Raw genomic sequence first — 20,588 nt, 5'->3', positions numbered from 1 at the left:
CAAACTGATTGGTCGTCGTTTCATGCTACAGATGGACAATGACCCAAAACATAAAGCCAAAGCAACCCAGGAGTTTATTAAAGCAAAGAAGTGGAATATTCTTGAATGGCCAAGTCAGTTACCTGATCTCAACCCAATTGAGCAGCATTTCACTTGTTAAAGACTAAACTTCAGACAGAAAGGCCACAAACAAACAGCAACTGAAAACCACCATAGTGAAGGCCTGGCAGAGCATCAAAAAGGAGGAAACACAGCGTCTGGTGATGTCCATGAGTTCAAGACTTCAGGCAGTCATTGCCAACAGCGGGTTTTCAACCAAGTACTAAAAATGAAGGTTTTATTTAAAATTATTTAATCTGTCCAATTACTTTTGGTTCCTTTAAAAACAGGGTAGAAACATGTTAAGGAGCTGAAACTCCTAAACCCTTCATCCAATTTTAATGTGGATACCCTCAAATGAAAGCTGAAAGTCTGAACTTCAACTGCATCTGAATTGTTTTGTTTAAAATTCATTGTGATAAAGTCTATAGCCAAAATTAGAAAAATGTTGTCTCTGTCCAAATATATATAGACCTAACTGTATCTCTATGGATTTTATTTCGGATCTCCCCGTCTCTCAAAGAATGTCGGTCATTTGGGTGGTTTGTGATCACTTCTCTAAGATGGTCCATTTGGTACCCTTGTCTAAATTACCTTCCTCCTCTGATTTGGTGCCATTGTTTTTCCAGCATGTGGTTCGTTTACATGGCATTCCAGAGAACATCGTTTCTGACAGAGGTTCCCAGTTTGTTTCGAGGTTTTGGCGAGCTTTTTGTGCTAGGATGGGCATTGATTTGTCTTTTTCCTCGGCTTTCCATCCTCAGACAAATGGCCAAACTGAACGAACCAATAAGACCTTGGAAACATATCTGAGATGTTTTGTTTCTGCTGATCAGGATGATTGGGTGTCCTTTTTGCCTTTGGCCGAGTTCGCCCTTAATAATCGGGCCAGCTCGGCTACTTTGGTTTTGCCGTTTTTCTGCAATTCTGGGTTCCACCCTCGTTTCTCTTCAGGGCAGGTTGAGTCTTCGGACTGTCCTGGTGTGGATACTGTGGTGGATAGGTTGCAGCAGATTTGGACTCATGTAGTCGACAATTTGACTTTGTCCCAGGAGAAGGCTCAACGTTTCGCTAACCGCAGACGCTGTGTGGGTCCCCGACTTCGTGTTGGGGATTTGGTTGTCATCTCGTTATATTCCTATGAAGGTTTCCTCTCCTAAATTTAAGCCTCGTTTCATTGGTCCATATAGGATTTCTGAGGTTCTTAATCCTGTGTCTTTTCGTTTGACTCTTCCGGCTTCTTTTTCCATTCATAACGTGTTCCATAGGTCATTGTTGCGGAGATACGTGGCACCTGTGGTTCCATCTATTGATCCTCCTGCTCCGGTTTTGGTTGAAGGGGAATTGGAGTATATAGTGGAGAAGATTTTGGATTCTCGTGTTTCGAGACGGAAACTCCAGTATCTGGTTAAGTGGAAAGGTTATGGTCAGGAAGATAATTCCTGGGTCTTTGCCTCTGATGTCCATGCTGCCGATCTGGTTCGTGCCTTTCATGTGGCTCATCCTGGTCGGCCTGGGGGCTCTGGTGAGGGTTCGGTGACCCCTCCTCAAGGGGGGGGTACTGTTGTGAATTCTGTGGCCAAGCTCCCTCCTGTGGTCGTGAGTGGTACTTCGGATGGTTCTGTCTATGAGCTTCCTTTGGTGGATGAGAGTGGTACTGCGGCTTCTGAGTTTCCTTCCTCAGGTGATGAGGTTAAGTCGTTAGGTGCTGCTCTATTTAACTCCACCTGGTGCTTTGATCCTAGCCTCCAGTCAATGTTCTAGTATTGGTCTTGCTTCCTCCTGGATCGTTCCTGTGGCCTGTCTATCCTGCATAAGCTAAGTTCTGCTTGTGTTACTTTTTGTTTGCTATTTTTTCTGTCCAGCTTGCTATATTGGTTTTTCTTGCTTGCTGGAAGCTCTGAGACGCAGAGGGAGCACCTCCGTACCGTTAGTCGGTGCGGAGGGTCTTTTTGCCCCTCTGCGTGGTTGTTTGTAGGTTTTTGTGTTGACCGCAAAGCTATCTTTCCTATCCTTGGTCTATTCAGTAAGTTGGGCCTCACTTTGCTAAATCTATTTCATCTCTGTGTTTGTATTTCATCTTTACTCACAGTCATTATATGTGGGGGGCTGCCTTTTCCTTTGGGGAATTTCTCTGAGGCAAGGTAGGCTTATTTTTCTATCTTCAGGGCTAGTTAGTTTCTCAGGCTGTGCCGAGTTGCATAGGGAGCGTTAGGCGCAATCCACCTCTAGTGTGGTGTGATAGGATTAGGGATTGCGGTCAGCAGAGTTTCCACGTCTCAGAGCTCGTCCTATGTTTTTGGTAAATGTCAGGTCACTTGGTGTGCTCTGAACTTCAAGGTCCATTGTGGTTCTGAATTACCTGTTCATAACAGGAGCAGGTGGGAAGGAATGAGGTCAAGTGCACAGGTGGTGAGGTGTGATTTGGAAAGGAGGCGAGTAAGTTCTCCTTCAGTGATGTTGGAGAGGGAAGTTATTGGGGAAGGGCAGAGGTCTGGTATATGGAGTGGTTGGGGTGGTGGAACAGTAAAGGTTTGCCTTGTTTGGTCGATGTTGTTTTTGAAGTAGGTGGCAAAGTCCTCAGAACAGATAAGGGGAGTTGGAGGTGGCAGTGGTGGGCGGGGAGAGAGTTAAATGTGCTGAACAGTTGTTTTGGGTTGTGGGATAGTGAAGATACAAGGTTAGTTTGGCAGAAGTGAGGGCTAGTTTGAAGGCAAGTGTAGCTAGTTTGAAAGTGGTGAAGTCATCTGGCAGGTGTCTTTTTTTCCTACGCCGCTCCGCAACCCTGGATGCTTGTCAGAGTTTTTTGGTGAGGTTGTTATGCCAGGGTTGCCTATTGATTTGTCACACTTTGCCATGCATGAAAGGGGCGACTGAGTCTATGTTTGATGTGAGAGTGGAGTTATAGAAAGTGGTGGCGCTATCCATGTCGTGGAGTGAAGATATGGAGGACAGGCGTAGAAGAGAGTCTGAGAGTCTGTGAATGTCTAGGTGTGCAAGGTTTCTGTGAGGATGTGGTAATGGCTGGACATAGGGGGCGGGTGAGGAGGACAAGGATGAGAAGGTAAGTAGATGGTGGTCAGATAGGGGGAAAGGAGAGGTTGTGAGATTAGATAAGGAACAGAGGCGGGTGAAGATGAGGTCTAATGTATGTCCGTCTGTGTGGGTGGCTGTGGAGGACCACTGAGTAAGTCCAAAGGATGAAGTAAGGGCCAGGAGCTTGGAGGCTGCTGGCTGGCGGGTGTCAATAGGGATATTAAAGTCACCCATGATGATGGTGGGGATGTCAGCAGAGAGAAAGTGAAGAAGCCAGGTGGAGAATTGGTTGATGAAGGTAGTGGCTGAGCCTGGTGGTCGGTATATGACAGCCATTTGGAGATTAGAGGGAGAGTAGATACGGACAGAGTGGACCTTGAAAGAAGGGAGGATAAAGGAGGGTGGGGGTTGGATAGGGTTGAAGGAACAGTTTTTGGAAAAAAGGAAACCCTCTCCTCCGCCATGTCTGTTGCCAGAGTGAGGAGTGTGGGTAAAGTGGAGGCCACCGTAGCTCAGTGCAGCAGGGGAGGCCGTGTCAGGGGGCGTCAGCCAGGTCTCAGTGAGGGCCAGGAAGGAAAGAGATCATGGATCACGTGGAGCTTGTTTCAGACGGAGAAGGCATTCCAAAGTGCCTCAGAGAGAGGAAGAAGGGGGGTGGGGGTCATTGGCACAGATTTTAAGTGTGAGGGATTGCGGTAGTTTCTCATAGTGTGAGAAGGATAGGGGTGAGGATTAGTGGGATGTATGAAGGGGGGGGGCAGGATTGGGGGATATGTCGCCAGCAGTGAAAATGAGGGGGAAAAAAAAGGTAAGAAGGTGGTGAAGGAGAGCAGTCGGCTTATATTATGTTAGTAGGTGAGGTTTGAGGCTGTAGAGCAGGTCTGCGGGTGAAGCGAGGTGGGGGGTAGGAGAGAGGGGGAGATAGTTGTTTGGTTTGAGGGTGCAGCGGTAGGGGTTAATGGAGGAGATTGAGGATTAGTGGAGCGAAAATAGTGAGGGCAAATGTGAGTGTGGTTAAATAGTAGGAGAAGCAAGTGAGATTAGAAGACAGTGATTAGTCTTGCGTCTGGCCGATTCCTGGACTATCATTCTGACATATTTCTGAGGATGCACTTAAAAATGTCACTTGAAATGATGTCACGTCTGACCAGGACCATTCACCTTATACCTAGAGCATGAGGGTTGTTGTTACTGCTGGATGATGATGATTATTGTTATTAATGATACAACAAGACGTGACTCCTTAAGCAGCTAGCAATCCCAGTATTCCCATTACTATTGGTTATTAGGATGTTGATGCCTCTGTGATATTATTATTGGAGCGCTGTATACAGTGGGTACAGAAAATATTTACACTTTTACATTTTTCATTGCAGCCATTTGGTAAATTCTATAAAGTTCACTTTTTTCTCATTAATGTTCACTCTGCACCTCATCTTGACTAAAAATAAAACAGAAATTTAGAAATTTTTGCAAATTTATTAAAAAAGAAAAACTGAAATATCCCATGGTCATAGGTCTTCAGCCCCTTTGCTCAGACACTGATATTTAGGTCCCACACGTCCGGATTTTTAGCGTTTTTTTGCGGAATTTCGCAATAAAAACGCTATAAATCCGCTAAAAAAACGCTAACATTATGCATCCTATCTTTTAGAATGCATTCCGCATTTTTTGTGCATATGTTAGCGTTTTTTTTCCGCAAAAGAAACGCATTCCGCAAAAAGAACGGACATGCTCATTCTTTTTGCGGATTTTTTGCGGATTTCATAGCAAAACTGACATTCGAAAAAAAAAAAAACGCAAAAAATCCGCAAAAAATCCACGCAAAAAACGCGCAAATTCCGCGAGAAATCCGCGCAAAAAAAAACGCGGATTTCTGGCAGAATTCTCAGGATTTTGTCAGGAAAAAAACCTGACGTGTGCACATAGCCTTACAGAGGTCTGAACACTTTCCGCACCCACTGCAACTATTAATTTTACTATGATTACTGTATATTGTGCCTATAATAATATAGGAGGGGGAGTATTTATATAATTTATTAATTATTGTTACAACTAATAATAAAAATACAGAAACGACAAAATCCCTAAATCGAAAATAAAATAGTGGCAATAATACAAATTATCATCTTACAGAAACATAATAATAATAATAATAATAATAATAAAGCAGAAACAACATCACCCCCACGACCTGATAATTCAAATAGTTATTATAATTACATTGCCCCCTATAATAATCATACTAATAATACTAATAATTGTGTAACAGAAAATGTCTCCACCAATTACTAATCGGGATACAAACTGAAGCTAAGGCCGGGGACACACACAACGTATAAAAAAACGGACCGTTTTTGATGGACGAGAATCGCACAAATGTTACCAAAACATTGATCCGTGTGCAGTGCGAGGATGCGATTTTCTCGCATTAAATGATCCGTATGGCATCCGTACTGCGTGTTTTTATCGCAGGCTTGCAAAACCGACATACGGCTATACAAGGGATCCATGTGACAAAAAAAACAACATATATACTGTCTATATATATATATATCTATATATATATATATATATAGATATATATATATATGTATGTCAGTAGACACACATATGTATATATATTATTACTTCATACAGCGCTAGATAGCAGAATAGCTGGTAATTCAATTACCGGCTTTTGCTATCTCCTTCCTAAACCCGACATGATATGAGACATGATTACATACAGTAAACCATGTCTTCTCTCCATTTTTTTGCAGATTCCACACTACTAATGTTAGTAGTCTGTATGTGAAAAATTTGGCCGTTCTAGCTATTAAATTAAGGGGTTAAATGGCGGAAAAAATTGACGTGGGCTCCCGCACAATTTTCTCCGCCAGAGTAGTAAAGCCAGTGACTGAGGGCAGATATTAATAGCCTGGAGAGGGTCCATGGTTATTGGCCCCCCCCCTGGCTAAAAACATCTGCCCCCAGCCACCCCAGAAAAGGCACATCTGGAAGATGCGCCTATTCTGGCACTTGGCCACTCTCTTCCCATTCCCGTGTAGCGGTGGGATATGGGGTAATGAAGGGTTAATGCCACCTTGCTATTGTACGGTGACATTAAGCCTAATTAATAATGGAGAGGCGTCAATTATGACACCTATCCATTATTAATTCAATAGTAGTAAAGGGTTAAAAAAAACACAAACACATTATTAAAAATTAATTTAATGAAATAATCACAAAGGTTGTTGTATTAATTTATTCTACGCTCAATCCACTCACTGAAGACCCTCGATCTGTAAATCAAAAAAAACATAATAAACCAACAATATACATACCTTCCGAGGATCTGTAAAGTCCAACGATGTAAATCGATCTGAAGGGGTTAAAATATTTTGCAGACACGAGCTCCACTAATGCAGCAGCTCATGTCTGCAAAACCCCGGAGAATGTAGGTAAAGTAGGTCAATGACCTATATTTACCTTCATTTGCGGTGAGGCGCCCTCTGCTGGCTGTTCCTGGAGCGTGGGAACTTTCCTAGAAAGCTCCCAGGCTCGAGTTCATAAGAGGTGCCCTCTGCTGGTTGTCCTCATATGAACTCGAGCCTGGGAGCTTTCTAGGAAAGTTCCCACGATCTAGGGACAACCAGCAAAGGGCGCCTCACCGCAAATGCAGGTAAATATAGGTCAATGACCTACTTTACCTACATTCTCCAGGGTTTTGCAGACATCAGCAACCTTGCATTAGCAGAACTCCTGCCTGCAAAATAATTTAACCCCTGCGGAAGGTAAGGATATTGTTGGTTTATTATTTTTTTTTTATTTACAGATCGAGGGTCTTCAGTGATTGGATTGAGAGTAGAATAAATTAATACAACAACCTTTGTGTTTATTTCATTAAATTAATTTTTAATAATGTGTTTGTGTATTTTTTAACCCTTTACTAGTATTGGATTAATAATGGATAGGTGTCATAATTGACGCCTCTCCATTATTAATTAGGCTTAATGTCACCTTACAATAGCAAGGTGGCATTAACCCTTCATTACCTCATATCCCACCGCTACACGGGAATGGGAAGAGAGTGGCCAAGTGCCAGAATAGACGCATCTTCCAGATGTGCCTTTTCTGGGGTGGCTGGGGGCAGGTGTTTTTAGCCGGGGGGGCCAATAACCATGGACCCTCTCCAGGCTATTAATATCTGCCCTCAGTCACTGGCTTTACTACTCTGGCGGAGAAAATTGCGCGGGAGCCCACGTCAGTTTTTTCCGCCATTTAACCCCTTAATTTACTAGCTAGAACGGCCAAATTTTGCACATACACACTACTAACATTGGTAGTGTGGAATATGCCAAAAAAATGGTGATATGAGATGGTTTACTGTATGTAATCATGTGTCATATCATGTCGGGTTTAGGAAGGAGAAAGCAAAAGCCGGTAATTGAATTACCAGCTTTAAAGCTATCTAGCGCTGTATGAAGTAATAATATATATACATATATGTGTCTACTGACATATATATATATATACCTATTCTATGTGTACACATTTATTCCACCTATTCTACTGTAAGCTGTCAGTGTGATTTTACTGTACACGCACTGAATTGCCGGCTTTTCTCTCTAACAGCGCTGCGTATTCCTCGCAAGTCACACTGCTGGTCCGTGTGTAATCCGTATTTTTGGGCCTTCCATAGACTTTCATTGGCGATTCTCGGCGAGAAACGCTGACAATCGCAGCATGCTGCGATTTCACTCGGATCCTGAATACGGCCGAGAAAATATCGGATGATAGGAGCTTCCCCATTGATTAACATTGGGACGAGTGCTATGCGATTTTTTATCGCATTGCACTCGTCCGTATTATGGTCTAGTGTGACCCCGGCCTAATAATGATAATAACAATAGTGATAATAATAATAGTGATAATAACATAAGACATACTGATAAGGAAATTATATTGTGAGCCCCAACGGGGAGAGCGATAATGTCTGTAAAGTGCTGTGGAATCAATGGCGCTATGTAAGTGAGTAAATAAATAAGTAATAATATTGATAATGATAATATTGATAATGATAATAGTAATGATAATGATAATAAGTGATGATGATATTAATAATAAAGGAGGGGGTATTGCGGCTTTTGTTAGTCAGTATAGCGGCGCTATGGTGACTTTCATTCTCGGATCTATCCTCGGTGTCGTATTCATGACCCAATACTGACATTTATAATAAATTATAGTCACAATGTAATTAAATGTATCAGTGGTGACAATAATGGTGATAGTAATGTCATTGATGATCGGAGCTGATAATCATGCGCTCATCTATCTAGGTTCTTCTGTGGTTTTGTGGTTGGCATGACTTGTTGTTTGTGCGTTGTCTTTTTCGTGTTCCTCTTCTGTTGTGTGATCTCCTGCCAGTGACCCGGGCCCGTGATGGATATTGCTCATTGCTAATGAGTCTGCTCCTCTCATCCTTTCTCTTGTCCAGTAGAAAAGGAGTTAAAGATTGACTCCCTCCCAGTGTGAGTATTGGGGGAGGCTGCTTTTTGGTCTTTGCCTCTGGTTTATGTGATTTCCAGAACAAACACATGAAACTCACAGTGATTATTGTGTGAGATGGCCCCAACTATCCAGAACTAGTGCACTGGACAGAGGAGCATGACCTAGAAGACCTGACCCTGAGAGACGGACCTGACCCTGAGCCAAGGACATGACCCTGAGAGAAGAACCTGTTCCTGAGAGATGGACCTGACCACGAGAGATGGACCTGACCCTGAGTGAAGGACATAACCCAGTAAGAAGGACCTGACCCTGAGAAACAGACCGGATCCTGAGGGAAGGATATGATCCTGAGATAAGGACCTGACCCTGAAGGAAGGACATTAATCGGTAAGAAGGACCTGACCCTGAGAAACAGACCTGATCCTGAGGGAAGGATATGATCCTGAGATGAGGACCTGACCCTGAGGGAAGGACCACTATTATATTAAGAAACGGGACCTGTGACTAAAGGAAGGAAGTAACTCTGAGGAAATATATCACTGATATACAAAAGCAGAACTTGGACCTTCTGGAATACACCATTATTCATATAGATAAAGAACCTGACCTGGTGGAGGACAGTAATGTAGAAGAAGAGCAGGATCTGACCCTGAAGGACCTTACCCTTGTGGCGGACAGTATTGGTAGAGAGGAGCAGAACCTGACTGTGATGGAGGACAGCAAGGTTATAGATAAGATATGTGTCCAGTCCTAGGTCACCTGTGGCCACATTTCAGTGAACAATATAAAGGACAAGGTCAGGATCTGGGAAATAAAAACGTGAACAGGAGCATACAGACCAAACATTTACATGACCTTAGAATCCAGTGATTATGAAGTACCAACCCCTCTCTGTCTCTCCACTGGTTCTCAACTCCGCCACAGCCCAACATGAAGCTCTTGTCCATGAAAATTTGGGGTTACATGAACAGGCTGTGACCTAGTTCTGCGATACTTGCTGGAGACTAAAGGAGAAGCGGTCGGTTATTGAGACAGAAACACATTCAGGAACAGTCGGTTATATTAAGCCGCGCATTCACTTACCAATACCGAAAAATGATGACATTGAAACCGAGCCAAGCCAAGTGGTAACGCTCCACCTCCAGGATGCGGTGGCTTCAGTCATTGTCCTGTAGAACAGATGGTTCCCTGCGTAGCTTTATAAAACAATGGAAACCCAAGAATGCTTCAAAAAGTCTCCCGTAACATCTATTAAAAGGTTTCATCTGGATAATTAGGGCATTAAAAAGGTCTTTCAAGATTCCGGCCTAATCGAACATACACACTATTCTGGAGGTAAGCTACACATGGTTGAGTAAGGCAGGATTATTGTGAACCTCGGAATCACAGCTCATCTCCTCAGCCACAAACCCCAAGCTAAATCTGTGCTCCATCATTGACCTTCACAGAGGAGATCCCTGGCCTGCACCCAATGAGATCTTCACTACACATCATTAGCAGGATTAATCCCACCAAAATAATCCTGCAACTGAGTGGAGTAACTCCCTGCACCCCTGGACATCGTCATCTGCATTCTCACTATGTCCTAATCCCCCACCACTACCCTTCTAAACTTTGTACGGTATGGTATAGATGTCGCGCCAGCCCCAAACTTCCAACTTTTTCCACGAAAGAGTTTAGAGGTGTTAAAACTTAACGCAAAAAACCTTCATACCTCAAACTTCATGGATGCTATGGACATGGCACAAAACTCTGCAAGTCACCATGAACCCATCAACTTTGGGATTGACCAGATCCTAAATAGCCCAGAGCAGCCTGCAGGTTACCAGTATACAAGGACGGAGGAGCAGGAGCTTCAGGGAGCCGGAGCCTACAGCGCCATGTTTGGTCCAGCCAGCTCTTCCTACAGCCTCAACATGAGGATGGACGTCAGTATGAATGTCAATGTCCGACAAGCAGGGGTGATAAGAGTGCCAGCTCACAGGCCGCTGCCGCAAGTGGCCCCTACACAAGGATCCCCAAACCTCCCCACAATGGCAAGGATGTCAGGATTCTCCACAATCTCATTCCCATGGATGGAAACCAGCAAAAGACCCCCGAAGGAAAGGATGACAGGTGAATGGGGTACGGGGGAAAGACGATGCAGGTGATGGACATACATGCTGCTAATATATGAATATATCGGGGTGTGATCTCCTGGAGTCGAAGGGATTATATTCTGTATATATGAATATATCGGGGTGTTATCTCCTGGAGTCGGAGGATTATATTCTGTATATATGAATATATCGGGGTGTTATCTCCTGGAGTCGGGGATTATATTCTGTATATATGAATATATCGGGGTGTTATCTCCTGGAGTCGGGGGATTATATTCTGTATATATGAATATATCGGGGTGTTATCTCCTGGAGTCGGGGGATTATATTCTGTATATATGAATATATCGGGGTGTTATCTCCTGGAGTCGGGGGATTATATTCTGTATATATGAATATATCGGGGTGTTATCTCCTGGAGTCGGGGATTATATTCTGTATATATGAATATATCGGGGTGTTATCTCCTGGAGTCGAGGGATTATATTCTGTATATATGAATATATCGGGGTGTTATCTCCTGGAGTCGGGGAATATATTCTGTATATATGAATATATCGGGGTGTTATCTCCTGGAGTCGGAGGATTATATTCTGTATATATGAATATATCGGGGTGTTATCTCCTGGAGTCGGGGGATTATATTCTGTATATATGAATATATCGGGGTGTTATCTCCTGGAGTCGGGGATTATATTCTGTATATATGAATATATCGGGGTGTTATCTCCTGGAGTCGGAGGATTATATTCTGTATATATGAATATATCGGGGTGTTATCTCCTGGAGTCGGGGGATTATATTCTGTATATATGAATATATCGGGGTGTTATCTCCTGGAGTCGGGGGATTATATTCTGTATATATGAATATATCGGGGTGTTATCTCCTGGAGTCGGAGGATTATATTCTGTATATATGAATATATCGGGGTGTTATCTCCTGGAGTCGGGGGATTATATTCTGTATATATGAATATATCGGGGTGTTATCTCCTGGAGTCGGAGGATTATATTCTGTATATATGAATATATCGGGATGTTATCTCCTGGAGTCGGAGGATTATATTCTGTATATATGAATATATCGGGGTGTTATCTCCTGGAGTCGGGGGATTATATTCTGTATATATGAATATATCGGGTGTTATCTCCTGGAGTCGGAGGATTATATTCTGTATATATGAATATATCGGGGTGTTATCTCCTGGAGTCGGGGGATTATATTCTGTATATATGAATATATCGGGGTGTTATCTCCTGGAGTCGGGGGATTATATTCTGTATATATGAATATATCGGGGTGTTATCTCCTGGAGTCGGGGGGATTATATTCTGTATATATGAATATATCGGGGTGTTATCTCCTGGAGTCGGAGGATTATATTCTGTATATATGAATATATCGGGGTGTTGTCTCCTGGAGTCGGAGGATTATATTCTGTATATATGAATATATCGGGGTGTTATCTCCTGGAGTCGGAGGATTATATTCTGTATATATGAATATATCGGGGTGTTATCTCCTGGAGTCGGGGATTATATTCTGTATATATGAATATATCGGGGTGTTATCTCCTGGAGTCGGAGGATTATATTCTGTATATATGAATATATCGGGGTGTTATCTCCTGGAGTCGGAGGATTATATTCTGTATATATGAATATATCGGGGTGTTATCTCCTGGAGTCGGGGGATTATATTCTGTATATATGAATATATCGGGGTGTTATCTCCTGGAGTCGGAGGATTATATTCTGTATATATGAATATATCGGGGTGTTATCTCCTGGAGTCGGAGGATTATATTCTGTATATATGAATATATCGGGGTGTTATCTCCTGGAGTCAGGGGATTATATTCTGTATATATGAATATATCGGGGTGTTATCTCCTGGAGTCGGAGGATTATACTCTGTATATATGAATATATCGGGGTGTTATCTCCTGGAGTCGGGGGGATTATATTCTGTATATATGAATATATCGGGGTGTTATCTCCTGGAGTCGGAGGATTATATTCTGTATATATGAATATATCGGGGTGTTGTCTCCTGGAGTCGGAGGATTATATTCTGTATATATGAATATATCGGGGTGTTATATCCTGGAGTCGGGGGATTATATTCTGTATATATGAATATATCGGGGTGTTGTCTCCTGGAGTCGGAGGATTATATTCTGTATATATGAATATATCGGGGTGTTATCTCCTGGAGTCGGGGGATTATATTCTGTATATATGAATATATCGGGGTGTTATCTCCTGGAGTCGGAGGATTATATTCTGTATATATGAATATATCGGGGTGTTATCTCCTGGAGTCGGGGGATTATATTCTGTATATATGAATATATCGGGGTGTTATCTCCTGGAGTCGGGGGATTATATTCTGTATATATGAATATATCGGGGTGTTATCTCCTGGAGTCGGGGGATTATATTCTGTATATATGAATATATCGGGGTGTTATCTCCTGGAGTCGGAGGATTATATTCTGTATATATGAATATATCGGGGTGTTATCTCCTGGAGTCGGAGGATTATATTCTGTATATATGAATATATCGGGGTGTTATCTCCTGGAGTCGGAGGATTATATTCTGTATATATGAATATATCGGGGTGTTATCTCCTGGAGTCGGAGGATTATATTCTGTATATATGAATATATCGGGGTGTTATCTCCTGGAGTCGGGGGATTATATTCTGTATATATGAATATATCGGGGTGTTATCTCCTGGAGTCGGGGATTATATTCTGTATATATGAATATATCGGGGTGTTATCTCCTGGAGTCGGGGATTATATTCTGTATATATGAATATATCGGGGTGTTATCTCCTGGAGTCGGAGGATTATATTCTGTATATATGAATATATCGGGGTGTTGTCTCCTGGAGTCGGAGGATTATATTCTGTATATATGAATATATCGGGGTGTTGTCTCCTGGAGTCGGAGGATTATATTCTGTATATATGAATATATCGGGGTGTTATATCCTGGAGTCGGGGGATTATATTCTGTATATATGAATATATCGGGGTGTTATCTCCTGGAGTCGGGGGATTATATTCTGTATATATGAATATATCGGAGTGTTATCTCCTGGAGTCGGGGATTATATTCTGTATATATGAATATATCGGGGTGTTATCTCCTGGAGTCGGGGGATTATATTCTGTATATATGAATATATCGGGGTGTTATCTCCTGGAGTCGGAGGATTATATTCTGTATATATGAATATATCGGGGTGTTATCTCCTGGAGTCGGAGGATTATATTCTGTATATATGAATATATCGGGGTGTTATCTCCTGGAGTCGGGGGATTATATTCTGTATATATGAATATATCGGGGTGTTGTCTCCTGGAGTCGGAGGATTATATTCTGTATATATGAATATATCGGGGTGTTATCTCCTGGAGTCGGGGGATTATATTCTGTATATATGAATATATCGGGGTGTTATCTCCTGGAGTCGGAGGATTATATTCTGTATATATGAATATATCGGGGTGTTATCTCCTGGAGTCGGGGGAGTATATTCTGTATATATGAATATATCGGGTGTTATCTCCTGGAGTCGGGGGATTATATTCTGTATATATGAATATATCGGGGTGTTATCTCCTGGAGTCGGGGGATTATATTCTGTATATATGAATATATCGGGGTGTTATCTCCTGGAGTCGGAGGATTATATTCTGTATATATGAATATATCGGGGTGTTATCTCCTGGAGTCGGAGGATTATATTCTGTATATATGAATATATCGGGGTGTTATCTCCTGGAGTCGGAGGATTATATTCTGTATATATGAATATATCGGGGTGTTATCTCCTGGAGTCGGAGGATTATATTCTGTATATATGAATATATCGGGGTGTTATCTCCTGGAGTCGGGGGATTATATTCTGTATATATGAATATATCGGGGTGTTATCTCCTGGAGTCGGGGGATTATATTCTGTATATATGAATATATCGGGGTGTTATCTCCTGGAGTCGGGGATTATATTCTGTATATATGAATATATCGGGGTGTTATCTCCTGGAGTCGGGGGATTATATTCTGTATATATGAATATATCGGGGTGTTATCTCCTGGAGTCGGAGGATTATATTCTGTATATATGAATATATCGGGGTGATATCTCCTGGAGTCGGGGGATTATATTCTGTATATATGAATATATCGGGGTGTTATCTCCTGGAGTCGGAGGATTATATTCTGTATATATGAATATATCGGGGTGATATCTCCTGGAGTCGGGGGATTATATTCTGTATATATGAATATATCGGGGTGTTATCTCCTGGAGTCGGAGGATTATATTCTGTATATATGAATATATCGGGGTGTTATCTCCTGGAGTCGGGGATTATATTCTGTATATATGAATATATCGGGGTGTTATCTCCTGGAGTCGGGGATTATATTCTGTATATATGAATATATCGGGGTGTTATCTCCTGGAGTCGGGGGATTATACTCTGTATATATGAATATATCGGGGTGTTATCTCCTGGAGTCGGGGATTATATTCTGTATATATGAATATATCGGGGTGTTATCTCCTGGAGTCGGGGGATTATATTCTGTATATATGAATATATCGGGGTGTTATCTCCTGGAGTCGGGGGATTATATTCTGTATATATGAATATATCGGGGTGTTATCTCCTGGAGTCGGAGGATTATACTCTGTATATATGAATATATCGGGGTGCTATCTCCTGGAGTCGGGGATTATATTCTGTATATATGAATATATCGGGGTGTTATCTCCTGGAGTCGGGGATTATATTCTGTATATATGAATATATCGGGTTGTTATCTCCTGGAGTCGGAGGATTATACTCTGTATATATGAATATATCGGGGTGCTATCTCCTGGAGTCGGGGATTATATTCTGTATATATGAATATATCGGGGTGTTATCTCCTGGAGTCGGGGGATTATATTCTGTATATATGAATATATCGGGGTGTTATCTCCTGGAGTCGGGGGATTATATTCTGTATATATGAATATATCGGGGTGTTATCTCCTGGAGTCGGGGGATTATATTCTGTATATATGAATATATCGGAGTGTTATCTCCTGGAGTCGGAGGATTATATTCTGTATATATGAATATATCGGGGTGTTATCTCCTGGAGTCGGGGGATTATATTCTGTATATATGAATATATCGGGGTGTTATCTCCTGGAGTCGGAGGATTATACTCTGTATATATGAATATATCGGGGTGCTATCTCCTGGAGTCGGGGATTATATTCTGTATATATGAATATATCGGGGTGTTATCTCCTGGAGTCGGGGATTATATTCTGTATATATGAATATATCGGGGTGTTATCTCCTGGAGTCGGAGGATTATATTCTGTATATATGAATATATCGGGTTGTTATCTCCTGGAGTCGGGGATTATATTCTGTATATATGAATATATCGGGGTGTTATCTCCTGGAGTCGGGGGATTATATTCTGTATATATGAATATATCGGGGTGTTATCTCCTGGAGTCGGGGATTATATTCTGTATATATGAATATATCGGGGTGTTATCTCCTGGAGTCGGGAGGATTATATTCTGTATATATGAATATATCGGGGTGTTATCTCCTGGAGTCGGAGGATTATATTCTGTATATATGAATATATCGGGGTGTTATCTCCTGGAGTCGGAGGATTATATTCTGTATATATGAATATATCGGGGTGTTATCTCCTGGAGTCGGGGGATTATATTCTGTATATATGAATATATCGGGGTGTTATCTCCTGGAGTCGGAGGATTATATTCTGTATATATGAATATATCGGGGTGTTATCTCCTGGAGTCGGGGGATTATATTCTGTATATATGAATATATCGGGGTGTTATCTCCTGGAGTCGGGAGGATTATATTCTGTATATATGAATATATCGGGGTGTTATCTCCTGGAGTCGGGGGATTATATTCTGTATATATGAATATATCGGGGTGTTATCTCCTGGAGTCGGAGGATTATATTCTGTATATATGAATATATCGGGGTGTTATCTCCTGGAGTCGGGGGGATTATATTCTGTATATATGAATATATCGGGGTGTTATCTCCTGGAGTCGGAGGATTATATTCTGTATATATGAATATATCGGGGTGTTATCTCCTGGAGTCGAGGATTATATTCTGTATATATGAATATATCGGGGTGTTATCTCCTGGAGTCGGGGGATTATATTCTGTATATATGAATATATCGGGGTGTTATCTCCTGGAGTCGAGGATTATATTCTGTATATATGAATATATCGGGGTGTTATCTCCTGGAGTCGGGGGATTATATTCTGTATATATGAATATATCGGGGTGTTATCTCCTGGAGTCGGGGGATTATATTCTGTATATATGAATATATCGGGGTGTTATCTCCTGGAGTCGGGGGATTATATTCTGTATATATGAATATATCGGGGTGTTATCTCCTGGAGTCGGGGGATTATATTCTGTATATATCGGGGTGTTATCTCCTGGAGTCGGAGGATTATATTCTGTATATATGAATATATCGGGGTGTTATCTCCTGGAGTCGGAGGATTATATTCTGTATATATGAATATATCGGGGTGTTATCTCCTGGAGTCGGGGGATTATATTCTGTATATATGAATATATCGGGGTGTTATCTCCTGGAGTCGGGGGATTATATTCTGTATATATGAATATATCGGGGTGTTATCTCCTGGAGTCGGAGGATTATATTCTGTATATATGAATATATCGGGGTGTTATCTCCTGGAGTCGGAGGATTATATTCTGTATATATGAATATATCGGGGTGTTATCTCCTGGAGTCGGGGGATTATATTCTGTATATATGAATATATCGGGGTGTTATCTCCTGGAGTCGGAGGATTATATTCTGTATATATGAATATATCGGGGTGTTATCTCCTGGAGTCGGAGGATTATATTCTGTATATATGAATATATCGGGGTGTTATCTCCTGGAGTCGGGGGATTATATTCTGTATATATGAATATATCGGGGTGTTATCTCCTGGAGTCGGAGGATTATATTCTGTATATATGAATATATCGGGGTGTTATCTCCTGGAGTCGGGGGATTATATTCTGTATATATGAATATATCGGGGTGTTTTATCTCCTGGAGTCGGGGGATTATATTCTGTATATATGAATATATCGGGGTGTTATCTCCTGGAGTCGGAGGATTATATTCTGTATATATGAATATATCGGGGTGTTATCTCCTGGAGTCGGGGATTATATTCTGTATATATGAATATATCGGGGTGTTATCTCCTGGAGTCGGAGGATTATATTCTGTATATATGAATATATCGGGGTGTTATCTCCTGGAGTCGGGGGATTATATTCTGTATATATGAATATATCGGGGTGTTATCTCCTGGAGTCGGAGGATTATATTCTGTATATATGAATATATCGGGGTGTTATCTCCTGGAGTCGGGGGATTATATTCTGTATATATGAATATATCGGGGTGTTATCTCCTGGAGTCGGGGGATTATATTCTGTATATATGAATATATCGGGGTGTTATCTCCTGGAGTCGGAGGATTATATTCTGTATATATGAATATATCGGGGTGTTATCTCCTGGAGTCGGGGGATTATATTCTGTATATATGAATATATCGGGGTGTTATCTCCTGGAGTCGGAGGATTATATTCTGTATATATGAATATATCGGGGTGTTATCTCCTGGAGTCGGAGGATTATATTCTGTATATATGAATATATCGGGGTGTTATCTCCTGGAGTCGGGGATTATATTCTGTATATATGAATATATCGGGGTGTTATCTCCTGGAGTCGGGGGATTATATTCTGTATTTATGAATATATCGGGGTGTTATCTCCTGGAGTCGGGGATTATATTCTGTATATATGAATATATCGGGGTGTTATCTCCTGGAGTCGGGGGATTATATTCTGTATATATGAATATATCGGGTGTTATCTCCTGGAGTCGGGGATTATATTCTGTATATATGAATATATCGGGGTGTTATCTCCTGGAGTCGGGGATTATATTCTGTATATATGAATATATCGGGGTGTTATCTCCTGGAGTCGGGGAATTATAATTCTGATTCTGATATATGAATATATCGGGGTGTTATCTCCTGGAGTCGGAGGATTATATTCTGTATATATGAATATATCGGGGTGTTATCTCCTGGAGTCGGAGGATTATATTCTGTATATATGAATATATCGGGGTGTTATCTCCTGGAGTCGGGGATTATATTCTGTATATATGAATATATCGGGGTGTTATCTCCTGGAGTCGGGGGATTATATTCTGTATATATGAATATATCGGGTGTTATCTCCTGGAGTCGGGGATTATATTCTGTATATATGAATATATCGGGGTGTTATCTCCTGGAGTCGGGGATTATATTCTGTATATATGAATATATCGGGTGTTATCTCCTGGAGTCGGGGATATATTCTGTATATATGAATATATCGGGGTGTTATCTCCTGGAGTCGGAGGATTATATTCTGTATATATGAATATATCGGGGTGTTATCTCCTGGAGTCGGGGATTATATTCTGTATATATGAATATATCGGGGTGTTATCTCCTGGAGTCGGGGGATTATATTCTGTATATATGAATATATCGGGGTGTTATCTCCTGGAGTCGGGGGATTATATTCTGTATATATGAATATATCGGGTGTTATCTCCTGGAGTCGGGGATTATATTCTGTATATATGAATATATCGGGGTGTTATCTCCTGGAGTCGGGGATTATATTCTGTATATATGAATATATCGGGGTGTTATCTCCTGGAGTCGGGGGATTATATTCTGTATATATGAATATATCGGGGTGTTATCTCCTGGAGTCGGAGGATTATATTCTGTATATATGAATATATCGGGGTGTTATCTCCTGGAGTCGGGGATTATATTCTGTATATATGAATATATCGGGGTGTTATCTCCTGGAGTCGGAGGATTATATTCTGTATATATGAATATATCGGGGTGTTATCTCCTGGAGTCGGGGGATTATATTCTGTATATATGAATATATCGGGGTGTTATCTCCTGGAGTCGGAGGATTATATTCTGTATATATGAATATATCGGGGTGTTATCTCCTGGAGTCGGGGATTATATTCTGTATATATGAATATATCGGGGTGTTATCTCCTGGAGTCGGAGGATTATATTCTGTATATATGAATATATCGGGGTGTTATCTCCTGGAGTCGGGGATTATATTCTGTATATATGAATATATCGGGGTGTTATCTCCTGGAGTCGGGGATTATATTCTGTATATATGAATATATCGGGGTGTTATCTCCTGGAGTCGGGGATTATATTCTGTATATATGAATATATCGGGGTGTTATCTCCTGGAGTCGGGAGGATTATATTCTGTATATATGAATATATCGGGGTGTTATCTCCTGGAGTCGGGGATTATATTCTGTATATATGAATATATCGGGGTGTTATCTCCTGGAGTCGGAGGATTATATTCTGTATATATGAATATATCGGGGTGTTATCTCCTGGAGTCGGGGATTATATTCTGTATATATGAATATATCGGGGTGTTATCTCCTGGAGTCGGGGATTATATTCTGTATATATGAATATATCGGGGTGTTATCTCCTGGAGTCGAGGGATTATATTCTGTATATATGAATATATCGGGGTGTTATCTCCTGGAGTCGGGGATTATATTCTGACTATACTGAAATATATCGGGGTGATATCTCCTGGAGTCGAGGATTATAGTCTGTATATATGAATATATCGGGGTGTTATCTC

At 41.3% G+C, this 20,588-nt stretch overlaps 1 protein-coding gene across 1 annotated transcript in view; it reads left to right on the top strand.

Moving 5' to 3' along the window:
• Window positions 1–10,005: 10,005 nt before the first annotated feature.
• The window catches only part of TLX2 (T cell leukemia homeobox 2), a 47,176-nt gene continuing 36,593 nt past the window's right edge, over window positions 10,006–20,588 (top strand). The window contains exon 1 of the mRNA XM_069745824.1: window positions 10,006–10,743. Within this exon, the coding sequence (XP_069601925.1) occupies window positions 10,353–10,743 (391 nt within the window). The 5' untranslated portion in view covers window positions 10,006–10,352. The remainder of the gene's footprint in view (window positions 10,744–20,588) is intronic.

The sequence above is a fragment of the Ranitomeya imitator genome, chromosome 1, assembly GCF_032444005.1.
Source record: "Ranitomeya imitator isolate aRanImi1 chromosome 1, aRanImi1.pri, whole genome shotgun sequence".
NCBI classification, from domain to species: Eukaryota; Metazoa; Chordata; class Amphibia; order Anura; family Dendrobatidae; genus Ranitomeya; species Ranitomeya imitator.
This window is presented reverse-complemented; position numbering and strand designations above follow the sequence as displayed.